Source organism: Buteo buteo, chromosome 11 (genome assembly GCF_964188355.1).
Source record: "Buteo buteo chromosome 11, bButBut1.hap1.1, whole genome shotgun sequence".
Taxonomy (NCBI): Eukaryota; Metazoa; Chordata; class Aves; order Accipitriformes; family Accipitridae; genus Buteo; species Buteo buteo.
The window spans coordinates 32324603-32337474 of NC_134181.1; the positions used below are offsets into that span (position 1 = coordinate 32324603).

The 12872-nt window shown below is 37.8% G+C and overlaps 1 protein-coding gene across 1 annotated transcript in view; it reads left to right on the forward strand.

Moving 5' to 3' along the window:
• Positions 1-12076, forward strand: part of AACS (acetoacetyl-CoA synthetase) — a 44200-nt gene extending 32124 nt beyond the window's left edge. The window contains exons 11-18 of the mRNA XM_075041444.1: positions 1737-1801; positions 1984-2106; positions 3480-3593; positions 4108-4233; positions 5852-5921; positions 6850-6908; positions 7754-7956; positions 10694-12076. Coding sequence (XP_074897545.1) covers positions 1737-1801; positions 1984-2106; positions 3480-3593; positions 4108-4233; positions 5852-5921; positions 6850-6908; positions 7754-7956; positions 10694-10831 — 898 coding nt within the window. The 3' untranslated portion in view covers positions 10832-12076. The remainder of the gene's footprint in view (positions 1-1736; positions 1802-1983; positions 2107-3479; positions 3594-4107; positions 4234-5851; positions 5922-6849; positions 6909-7753; positions 7957-10693) is intronic.
• The last annotated feature ends 796 nt before the right edge of the window (positions 12077-12872 follow it).

The following is a 12872-nucleotide window of genomic DNA, read 5'->3' on the forward strand; positions in this document are numbered from 1 at the left end:
AACAACCACAAAGTTAAGATGCTCCCCCCCCCCCAAAACCCCAGTAAAACAACAGGCAAAAATTTGGAATCAAGAAATAACACAGCTTATTTTTAAGCATTGTTTCTACATGCCAAAAGTAAGTGAAGATAACTGAAATGTGTCTGCATGTCTCACTTTTGTAATCTGGTGCTAAAAGCGGTGGCCATCTGTGTGGTACTTCAGAATGCAGTCTGTTCCCAACTCAGTCATATGTTAAGTATGTAAAAAAAAAAAGGCTTCAACATGTTAAGACTACCTTACTTCTCTGAAGATGTACCATACTTTCCTTCAGATAGCATATTCTTATAGTATCATCAAGATATTTCATACCGCATAACAAGAATTACTCAAGTAGACATTAATTAAAGATCTGTTCAAGTGAACTGTATTTAGTCACCATCCACCAATTATGTAGCCTTTGGAAGGAAGTAATAGGAGACTAGGCTCTACATGTGCTGTAGAGGACGTGTCAAAGAGCTTAAAAATAAACAGAGAAGCATTACGTATTCTAACTGTAAAATAAGCAATAATTTGAAGCATGGAAGGAAAGTAGAATATTACACAGGAGTAAAAATAGTTCGTGTGATTGTGGTACATAACTGGAGGAGCAGTATACTTCTGTGGGCTCTCATGGTGCTGTTCCCGTGTACCTGATAAAATGCTCTATGCACCAATGTGTTTCTGCAAATAGCCTGTCCCTGTCCCTACCCAGGAGGTGGCAGCCTCTCAGTAACTGTCATCCACCTAAGTGGCAAAGGAAGACATCCCTTTTGATAGTGTTGAAGTAGCCCTGTCTCTGTGTCTGAAACTATATTATCTCAAGAGCTGTTCTACCTTCCATCTTGCCTTTGGAGTAAAAGCAAAGATAGGAGGTTCTTATTTTAAGTTCTACTGATGTATGTATTGCCCATGTTCTGTGCACTCTGACTGTATCCCTTACCCTTATCTGTCTCTATGTGTTTTCTTGAGTGAGTTTATTGCTGTAATATAAAATAGCAGAAGGCAGGGAAGAGGATTTCCTGGAAGTCAGCAGAAACATTAAACTAGCATTTCCATCAATAGAGTAGGGAAAGGGTACAGCCTTCATTTCAAGTTTTAATTATGTTTTATCGGAGAACTCTAAATACACTTTTTGCAAGGGCAGAGTTAAATTGTTTGGTTAGCTAGGCCAAATTTCCTGTTCAGTTAGGCACCTACAACTCACTTTCATCAGTGGAAACTGAACAGGTATCTAAGAGAAATTAACTGGCTGCTGTCTTCAGAGTAAAGTATTCTTTGTTAAACTGTGCCCTGAAATGGCAAAATTTTTATATGTGAGAGTGTAACAAGGCAGCAATTTTGTGTTAAACAGCTTAGTGGCAATTATGGCCCATTAATGAAGTAAATGTTATAACATTTTGTGATGTCTTTGGAGTGTTCTGCAGTTATGAATTCCTGTAAATGAAAGTGAATGTTTTCCACGAGGTGGGAAAGCTTTGCTTAATATTTAAAGATAGAATTAAAAGTTTCAAAGCTGCAGAAATGACATGTGATCTGACTAATTTTGATTGCTCAAAAGGATGTGCGTTGCACTTAGAAAGCTTTAAGAGACTGCATTGCTTGACTAATCAATATAGAGTGTCTTAACAGCCTTTACTTACTGCAGTGGGAATTGCAGGTCGTTAGAGTCTTAGCATATTTAAATATGCAAAACACTTAAACTTTTTTCTCTCTAGGATCACTATCCTTGGAACGGGTGCAAAGTGGCTGGCTGTGCTAGAAGAGAAAAATTTAAAACCATGTAAGCTTCAAAAAGCTATTGAATACCTTCTGTCTTCCCTCCTACCTGTCCTCTGCAGGTTCCGGCCCTGTATCTTGTCACAAAGTCCTTTATGTAATTATTCTGGATTGTAGTGACAAGTAGTTACAAACTCTTGTAAAAATTCTACCTTGACCTATTTTCTTGATTTCCTCCTTTTTAAGGCGAAACACACAATCTCCAAACACTTCACACTATACTGTCTACAGGATCACCACTCAAATCTCAAAGCTATGAGTATGTCTACAAACACATAAAAAGCAGTGTCCTCCTGGGATCCATTTCAGGTGATGCTTTTATGCTGTGTGCATCTTACTAATTCTGTTCATTGCCTGTGCATTTCCTTCTTGCTTGTTTGCTGCTGTATATTTGGGAAACTTAAGCCTTGGATCATCCAGGCTTGGATATAGCTAAACTGGAATTAATTGTCGTCTTAGCGCAGAGATTTTCTGTGTAATTGTGTGCCATAATGAAGCCCCTACACTCAAAGGCTTTTAGGTGGAATGTCTCTGACATGGTGAATGTTTTGGGTTTTAGCTTTTTTTTAAGTAGGATCATTTATTTTGACTGGCTGTCCTTAGGGGTAGCAGGGTGAGATCAAGGAAAGAGTCTATTAACCTACAGAACATACTGTTCTGCAAATAGCTGACTTTAGCAGAAAATACCTCTTGGAGAGGTTTTTCCATGTTCCCATTTCAGTTCTTTTGTGCCAAGTAATTGGCACTGCAGACAGATTTTTTTTGTAAATTATATAATTAGAGAAATATCAAGCCCACATACTGTGCAGTTTGTTGTGAGGAGTGCTAGATGAGGCAACTTCTATTCACATAAGGTCCACCACAGAACTCTTCATTCTGCTTTGTAACGAGGACTGACTTTTTCAAAGGGCTTTTTAACTCAGTTTAGTTTGATTATTTTTTTTTTTTAAAGTCTGACTATTCTGCTGCTGAAATCACCTCTGACTCTGGTCTTAGTAAGAGTAATGCTGAATCTTGAATTTGCTACTATAGACATTAATAGTCTCAAATGCAGAAGACTATTTTTAAGTAAAGCTAACATGATTAATTTGTGTTATAATTCTACTTTGTTGAAGTCCTAGAAAGACTATAAATATTCCAGTTAAGTAAGCATGTTGACAATATCTGTTTTTAAAGTAACTGTCCACCCTATAGGCATGGCTCTCCTCTCCCCCTCTGCCCCATGCTAAGGAGAACAAGGTATAAAAGCTAGGTAAATATTGAGTGGAATAGCTTGACTGGTTACTTTAAACTAATGAAAACAAACAGGAAAACACTTCTAAGTGATCTTAAATATCTAAATCTGTAAACTAGGGCCTATTTGTTTTCTCACTCTCACATAAACAGAAACTTCCTTAAATGAGATTAAAGAAACTGTTGGAAGAAGCAAAGTTATGCCTTAAGCAGTATTTCTGCATGAAGGGCATACACATATAAAAAGACATGTACAGTAAGAAAAGAAACCTTCTTTTAATAAAAGTTACATAACTTCCTAGATAATACTGTCTATTCTATGCTGCTTAATGTGGATCAGAAGCATTTGGCAGAGGTGGCAGTTTGCTGTTCTCAAATTCTTACGTAGTTTTCAGTTTTGCTTTTTCCTGCAAGTACTGTGTATTCTAAATTGACTTCTTTTATTGTAGGTGGGACAGATATCATTTCATGTTTCATGGGTCAGAATGTTACAATTCCAGTTTACAAAGGAGAAATTCAGGCCAGAAATCTTGGAATGGCTGTAGAAGCATGGAATGATGAAGGTAGCTATTATCCAAAATATATTATGCATGATTATGAAATATGGTAGTTACATGACCTTTAAGTATTATTCATTGGATGGGTAAACAGTCAACTGTTAAATGCATCATTTCACTTTGGAAACATGTTCCGCAAACCAGTGTCTGGATCCATCCAATCTGGATCATGCAGGACTCTGGTGAAGATAATCAATGTGTGAAAAGGCCCTCCTTTTCTGTTACTCTGTGAAAGCCCATCAAGGCCAAATTCCAGCCTCTGGTGTGCATGCTAATTAGCTACGTTGCCGTGGATGCCAGGTTGGCTTCCACCCTGTTGTGTAACTCTCCTGAAGTTACTGGGATTAAGATAGGGATGAATTTAGGAATTGAACACAAGCTGTTAAGACCACGAGTCACAACTCCTCTCATATCTACATCAGCATCTGGCATGTAAGTAATAACTGTAGATGCTCTTTGCTTTGGTACTCTCTTGTTTACAGAAGGGAAATGCAGAAAATACCTCTTTCTTTGTAAACAGGAAAACCAGTTTGGGGTGAAAGTGGAGAGCTGGTTTGTACCAAGCCTATTCCCTGTCAGCCTACGCACTTCTGGAATGATGAGAATGGAAGCAAATACAGGAAGGCATATTTTTCAAAATTCCCAGGTACGTAATGAAGGGCTTTGGATATTGCTTAAACTGACCAAGGACATAGATTGTATTGCTGCTTTTGGGAAGGTACAGGTTTATTCTTGCCCAGTGATAGGCAGGTGCGCCTTTGAATCTAGACTTCCAGGGTGAGAACTCTATGGCATGTTACATAATATTTCACTCTGTTTTCTAGTGCTTTGTTTGGAATATGGATCCAAATCAATTTAATAAGAATTTCTGGAAAGCTCCAATCCCATTTTGCTCCTGCTCTCGTTAGGCAGATATAACTGTAACAGCCTGATAATCTGTAAGGCAGACAAACTGCTTGGCATGAGTGTGAAATGGAAGTGCTGAATAGGTCAGGGAGCAATCCTCCGTTAATGAGTGCTACTGCACCTTTGCCAGACTGCTCCTGCCTAGCTGGAGGAGTGAATCCTAAGGGATAAGTGCTGACCTGCTACCTCATTAGCATGAGGTTTAAGTATATGCTGCCTCAGACATGCATATTCTGCATTCATACAGTCTTCCAGTGGTGGTAAGAATAAAGGAACAGGAACTGTGGGCCAGAGGCTTTCTTCCCAATAGTTGTGGAGGACTCTACTCATCCAGAGCTTTTGCCTATGTGGCGCAGTGATGCTGAACCCCCCCCTGCCTACTGGGCAGGGTCTTTTATAGGAGCAGGACCTCAAGCTGCTTCTTTTTGGAGACAGAAGCTTTTTTTATATATAGCAGCAATACAGAGTGGATTCACGAGAGAAGTCAGGACGTGCAGTAGGAAATAATCATATAGGAAAATGGAGTGAATGTGGAAGTTGCAGTCTGCATGTAAGCGTGACAACAGTAAATGGGGGAAAAAAATAAATCTGTGTGACAGTTGTTAGACTGAAATCACTGTGGTCCAGAGGTTCTGTCTGAAACCCCTTTTCTGTCTTTCCTTCTAAATGGGCTTAAGGTTGTAACAGTTAAGTTAGAAAATGATCTTATGTGCACGTGCAAGTAATTGAGGTTTGTTTCTTTCTTTAGGAAAATTTGAGTGGAATTGGCTTGTATTTCTGTTTGTGGCAGGCTGCTGTAGTGGTATCAGTCTTTAAAATAATACAAAAGTTATTCCAGCTCTGAAAAGTCAAATTTGATTTTACATTAACACAAATCAAGAACATTAAGCACATAAGCTCCCTTGGGAATTGTTGAGACCTATTGTGCAAGCTCAGAAAGCTTCTTGCACAGACTTACATGACACAAAAGAAGTGGATCAAGAAAGACTGGTGGGAATATTGTTACCTTTGTGGAAGATTCTTCCAGTTTCCTCAAAATTGGTGTTCAGAGCAGCTATTCATCTGTTTTCTAAAGGATGCTGTATAGTCATGCAAACAAGCAATCGGAAGATAACCTAGGGTTTGATCCTAATGTGTGAGCTATTCTTGTGTGTGCTAGCTCTTTGTAATAAATGCAATGTGGATTGTTTGCATAGTTAAATACTGCTACATTTGCTGTGGGTAGTTCTCAAAGTATATCTGATATGTTATATTTTTGTAAGTATTTTACTAAGTTAATGTGAGTGGAATTACACAAGTGTCTGCTGTGACTAGATGAATAAGAAATCAGCTGCTTAACCTCTGTCATTCTCTAATAGGTGTTTGGGCCCATGGTGATTACTGTAAAATTAATCCCAAGACAGGAGGAATTGTCATGCTGGGTCGCAGGTATAGTATTTTCGTGAAAGTGTTCTGAGTAAACAAGTGTTAAAATTTGCAAATTTCACCTTAGAGCATAATGTACATGATTCTCCATCATGCCTGTTAGCTTTATACTTGTTTTGTGAAATCCAGTATTGTGGATTTCAACCCTTAAATTAAGCAGAGCAGATGGATTAGAGGGAGGGGAGCCCATTTCAAAGTTCTACTCCACATTTGTATGTGTGAACGCAAGACAGTATTGGACTTGGTTTTGTGTTCCGTGGTTTATAATGATCATCTATGAGAGTTTGAGAATGTAGCTCATTCAAGGTGGTGAATCGGGAAACTTGTCTTCTGGTCTTGGCTTTGCCATTGACTTGCTTTACAGTAAAACTTAATTATAGAAGGTCAGGTTTTAAGTTGTGCTTTTGTTAGCGATCATAGACATTCAGGATCACAATTGTGGCTAAATTTTCTGCTTGCATTTAAAAGTTGCTGTTTGAAACAGTTCAGTGAATGCCTTGAAGCTGTGTCTGGCATTGTCACAAATAGACCTACTCAACAGACATATGGTGTGAGGCTGCTATACATGAAACACAAGTTCCAGCTATAAGAGACTGGAAAGTAATGATAGGCAATTGCAACATGATGGACTACTACAAAGATTCTTGGTCTGTTTTGTCCTCAGTGGTATGTGTGTGTATTTGTAGGCTACTGGAAAGGGGAGGGACTAGGAAAGGTGAATGAATACTGTTGAGGTTCTCTGTACAACTTCATTCTAATGAACAAAATGCCTTTTTGGGTCAAATTCTTTTAAAATTCTGTTTCTAATGTGGCTGCATATTCACTGCAAGAAATGTAGAGAGACTTTGTTAATTGCATCAATTTTTATCTTTCCATCAAACTCTAATCACATTTTAATGCTTTTTTGTTTTGTGTTTGTGTGGTTTTTCAGTGATGGTACATTAAATCCAAATGGAGTAAGATTTGGAAGTTCTGAAATCTATAACATAGGTATGAAATTAACTTTCCACCTCTTTCAGCTATGACATTATTGCCTTAAATCTGAAATGTAAGCATTATAAAGGTGTTTGGAAGGATTAAGTAATAAAAAACTTGCCATTTTTCCAGTGAAAGACAGTACAGAACATATTAGCATTAACAGTAAAATTCCGTTTTGTAGACTTGAAATTGTTTGCTTTCCTGAAGTATCTGTAGGGTTGGAGATGACTAGTTGAGATGTGTTCTCCATAAGATGTTGCTTTCATATAATAAGGCCTTACAGACTAATTATATCATGCAGATTTACAAGAGAAGACCTAATTCTGAGGCTTTTCTTTTTTCCTCTAAGACAAGCTCTTTTTATTGTATCTTTCCTGATAATTAGAAGATCTTTAGCTTGTGCTTTATATTTCAAAGAAGGTTTATTTTGTGAAAGGTGGTGAAACAGTGTGCCTGCAAAGGTGCTAATCTGAGACTTAAGGACCTGTTGCCTCTCCTTGTTCTTGTGTGATCAGGCATGTTAGTATTCTGTCTATGCAGCAATGGGGATTGTGAGGAAAGGCAAAGAAAATGGCTTAGTGTAAAAGCTTGTTACCTGTCCCAAAAGTTATAGCAAAATTTTTTTTGTCCTGGACCTAAACATGTATGGTCCTTAAACCTGGATTTTCACCTGAGCAGGAGCTAAAATTTCAGACCGCCTGGGGGGAAGCTCATTGTAAAATAACCTAGCCAGGACATCTGTTTCGCCTTTGCAGCTCTAGGGGAGGTGATCTTTCTTTTGGTGCAACCACAAAAAATGTGCATCCAGAATAATATACAAATACAAGTGCTAATAAGGACTCTTCCTTTATTTTCAGTTGAAGCCTTTGAGGAGGTTTCCGATAGTCTCTGTGTCCCTCAGTACAACAAAGATGGGGAGGAGAGGGTGATACTCTTCCTGAAGATGGCATTAAACCATGCGTTCAGTGAGGATCTGGTGAAAAGAATTCGAGATGCAATACGTATAGCGCTTTCTGCCAGGCATGTTCCAAGCCTCATTCTAGAAACCAAAGGCATTCCGGTATGTCATGAAAAATGCTGCCTTCTTTTTTTTCTTTGTCACCTTGAGTAGTAATTAGGGAGCAGTTGTCATTGCTCTTCAAACCCACATGCGTGGAAGTTTTAGCATCTCAAAAGTGTATTCGAGCTTTATAAATAGTTTGTCTATGTTGCCTAGCAACACCATTTCATCTCCTTTTCAGCTAAGCATGTTTTTGTTTTTTAACAATACCTAAAAATGCCCATTCTCAGTTTATAAATGTGTTGCGTTTTCTCGGTAATATATACTTAAGCCTTTTAAAGGAAAATATTAAAAAGGTAATTTAACTTTAGCTTTTCTGGCTACCCATAAGCTTATTTTGGTTTTGTTTTCTGCTTTCGAGTGACATTCTTATGAAAGCTGAGAGCACTGAGCAAATTTACAAAATCATTTTGTAAACCATTTCACTTTTACATCTGTTTAGCCACTTAAATGTAGCTCTATCACTGTCTTAACTGTAACAGTAACTAAAATAAAACCTTTGTGCTTATGAAAGAGGAGCAGAGATAAATTTGTATAGCTAAAGGTTCTGCACACTCAGTCTTCTGGAGTTGTGTTACTCTACAGTGCTCTTCCTTGCTGCATGAACTCTTTAGTTGCACTGCCTGTTTTTTATAGTCCTCTCTGCTAGAGTCCTCAACAGCTCTATGAGCAGCAGAATGGGAGTGCAGAGTGTAGTTCTCAAGCCCACTTGCACATAGACTTGAGTGTGCCTAGAGGAAAGATTTGAGACTTCAGACCAATCATTTGCTATTCTGATTCCCATTTACTGCCAATGTATGTTTCTATGTGAAAGTGGTCTAGAGTTCAGGACTGCCAGCTTCCATAGTGCATACAGCGATCTGGTTCTGATCTGTTGAGTTACTTCTGTTTCAGGCCACTGTTGGCAAATAATACTTAGCTCAAAATGTCGTCTTTGCATAAGTAAAATCCCCTGCACCTGTTAAATGGTGAGGTCTAGATTTTCTGGGCTGCAACTTAGCTTCCGCATGAAGTGTTGAACTTGTAAACCATGTAAATCACCTCAATGTGCAGCACGAATTTGATGGCAGTGAGGTGTTTGTGATGGGCTGCCCCTCAGGAAAGCCTGCTTAGATCATTAATTAGTTCGTGCTTCGACTGAATTTACAATTGAGTGAATTTTAATTATCTTTCAGGTAAATATGCCAGTGGTAAAGTGATCAAAGCTGTCTCCCATCTTTCTCTGAAAGTTTTGCTTGGAAGGGAAACCTCTTTATGTTACTTTTAGAGATGTATTTGAATCCTCATCTGAAAATACAGTCTAATCCCGACTGTATACTGACACTGTGTACTGGTAGAAATAGTGTAGCTGCGTTGAAGTGATTGTGACTTTAGTAATACAAAGCATGGTTTTTAATGAGATATCTAGGTGTTAAAAAACACTGCAAACTCTTAATGTGAATCTTTGTAGTCCTGTCCTGACCAGATAAGCATTTTGGTCATCATCCACAAGATGTTTAAACAAATTTGCTTTGCTGAACAGTCTGTCTGATCTTTTTTAAAGGGGGCAGTTGCCTTGCAGGCCACTGAGGTGTTCTGGTTCTGAGCACTTGTGAAAGTTAGGTTGCTAATCATTGAGGAGGAGGAGTGATTGATTAAGGTGGTTCAGGAGGGTAGGATTGCACATGACTTCAGTAGTTTTAATAAGGAAAAATTTGATTTAGTATCAAGGTCAATATTGCAAGAATGTATTGAGTTGAGAGGATTATTTAGCCTGGGTCTGAGAGATCTCTAATGAAAAATTGTGGTGCCCCAGAGTTCAGGAGTTTCAGTGGCTTTGGAGACTGGGAACAGCCTGGCTTCTTCAATCAGCAGATTCAGTAGTAAAGCAAGTGGTGCAGTTTCTGTTCCTGGAGCAGATGGATGAGACTGAGGAGGTATTTTGAGGTCAGCTTTTCAAAGTTGCCATCCTCCAAAACTTCTCAGTGGTACCAGCCCAAGGAAGGTGGTGTTGAAGCCTTGGAGCCTATAAAGCAGAGATCATCTGAAATGGGCCCTGACAGTTGCTGTTAACATTGGAGTAGTTCTTCCTTACCATACTTTACTAGTCAGAAATTACAGTGGTCTCATCCCAAGAAGAGAAGAATTAGGGGTTTATTTCTGAATGTCCTTACTTTTAGAGTAACACAATGTAATAGAATTTGTGTGATTCATAAGTGGAGGTGAAGCCTCAGTTTGTTATGGTTTGTTTTGAAACATTTAAATGTAGAGGACCATTTAAGCTCAGTGTTTCACTTTATCCTATTAGAAAAAGACTGTCCATTTAAGATATGTAAGTCATGGTTTTCTTGTCCCAAAGCCCAATGGAGGTGGGCTTTGTTTTTTGAGCCCACCCTTAGAAAATTAAAAGTTGTTTGAAAATTGGATGTGTCAGAACAGTAAACATTAAAGATTTTTAGTGTTTATACTATGATTCTGATCTTGTTTCATTCGTTTAAGTTGGAGCTTGATCGGGTTCTCACAGTATTACCAAATAGGAGTAATAAACTAAAATCACATATAAACCCTTCTTTGAATTCCACTTACTTTTCAAGTGATTTTCAGAAGAACGGTTCTGGTGCCTTGAGTGTAACAGAAGAGGGAAGATATTGTGCTAAATTTTGATTGAGTTCTGGGATTGGTAGGGGGTTTAATGAATATTTCCATAAAGATACTACATGAAAAGTGTAATTTTATCATTGCTGGTTTTGTTTTTCAGTATACAGTAAACGGGAAAAAAGTGGAAGTAGCTGTGAAGCAAATAATTGCAGGGAAAGAAGTTGAGCAGCGGGGAGCTTTCTCAAACCCAGAGACTTTGGACCTGTACCAAAATATTCCCGAGCTTCAGAACTTCTGAAGTCACTTGTTTGGGTTTTTGATTTGTTTTTTTTTTTTTTTTGCATATGTCTTTGTTCTGTGTTTGTTTTGTATATACCAATACTGTATGTAAAGAAAAAGCTCTATTTAATACCAGTGGTTCTTTTAAAAGAAAAAATATTTCATTAAGTGCATTATGAAAGGCTTGGGTAAAGCTTAGCTCCCTTTTATTGGTTAAATATGCCATATATCTTGGAGTTTTTTCCAGCCTGGAAGGAGGAACCTGCCTGTTTTGGTTTTTATATGTATTGAGTGCATCTTTTCTTGTTAGATATACATCAACAGCCCATCAAATGGGTGCACCAATAGCGTAAGTTACAGTTGCAAGTAGAATATTTCTTTCATAGAATGTTCGCTTTCTTTTTTAACTAGATTTTTAGCAACATTTTTTCAGTCCATGTGTTTGTCACCTGTAAGGAATGTACAGTGATTTTAACTACTTGACTGCGAAACATGAAGGTGTTCCGTATGTAGGGTGCATTTAAATGTTTTTATAAAGCCAAATCATAATGCACTAAACCCATTTGACTTGACTCAGAATAATTTCAGTCTTGAAATATCTCACGGTACCCTTGAAGGTAATTGCTGCTTCATTTTGTGATGTAACCTTCCTATTGTTTTAAGCTTTTAGTTGATAGACTTCTGGGGGTTCAGAAGATGAGGGAGCAATCACCTCCTTGTTATTCCTGGGGTAACTCCAGGTTATTTCCATGGAATTTACTGTCATTACTCTGGATTAACATCATTGCAGTTGAAGACAGCATTTTTGCTTCCTTGTTTTGAAGTTCTTTATTGGCTATAAGGCAAGAATACCGTGTTACGTTAACTGAAGAATTCTAGTGTGTTCATTTATCAAAAGCTGTTGGTTTTTGTAACTTTTTTTACTAAATGTCATGTTGAAAGTGAAAGACTAAAATGTTTTCTAGCTCTGTATCCTTCCAGTTTATAAAGGGAAAAATACTATAATGAGCATACTAAAACAGTAAAATGGAAGCACTAGAACATTGTTTTGTTTTTCATAAAATACAGTTGCAGTAGTTGTACCGAACCTCTGGCATTCAGTATCTCCTGCACTATTTGAATTTTGTGGATTAAATATTTAATGCATTAAAATCATGGATGTACTTAAAATTGTGTTGAATGCATTCAGCATTGATAAAGTTAATTAAAAGAAAATGATTCTTTATATTTATTATATATTATATCTGTTTCAACTTTCACTCAGTTATTGTCTTATTTTTATTTTCCTTTCAATTGGGTGTCATGGAATCGTTTTTAGCTTAATTTGTTAGTGATTCTAATGGTTTTAATCCAAATATCCACCCCCAAAAAAATTATTGTTGTCTGAAAGTTTTATCCTGTTTTCTTATGCAGAGCCCAGGACAAGTAAAACACTGCTGCTAGTTATGTATGCATGGTTGTCTCATTGAGGAGGTCACAGGTGAACAGGAGTGGAAGAAGGTATGCTGAAAATGTGCCTTGTGTCAGTACAGTATGAAGCTGTAGGTTGTGATACATTAATGTTGCTAAAAGGGATACATCTGCACACTGAAAGGTGCGTACTCCATTACTTAGGGCAAAATCCAGATGCTCATTTTTAGCTGCAGCTAGTAAGTTTATTGTATATTTCTTCCACCCTGTGATAGATCTCAGCTCACTAGCTGCAGTAAGCTGAAGGCTGTTGCAGAATGTGCCAAATATTGCTGCTAATAATTCAGTAAGAGTGAAACTGCCTATAAATGCAGCTGAGGAGTAGCCCCTCTCAGGTGATCTATGACTGAATCAAAAGAACAGTCATTGTGGACACCAGCTCCACATTCACTACAGGATGCAGAAATGCCTCATTAGCAAATGAGGCTTTAAATTAGCTGGTCTCCATTTGACTTTCTGAACTGTACCAAGTCAGACAATATACCATGCTGGCATGATAAATGTGATAATATAAATACCAAGCACCCATTAGAAAAGTATAAAAATGAGCTATCCAGCTGCCAATAACCTATGATTAAAAGTACTTTTAA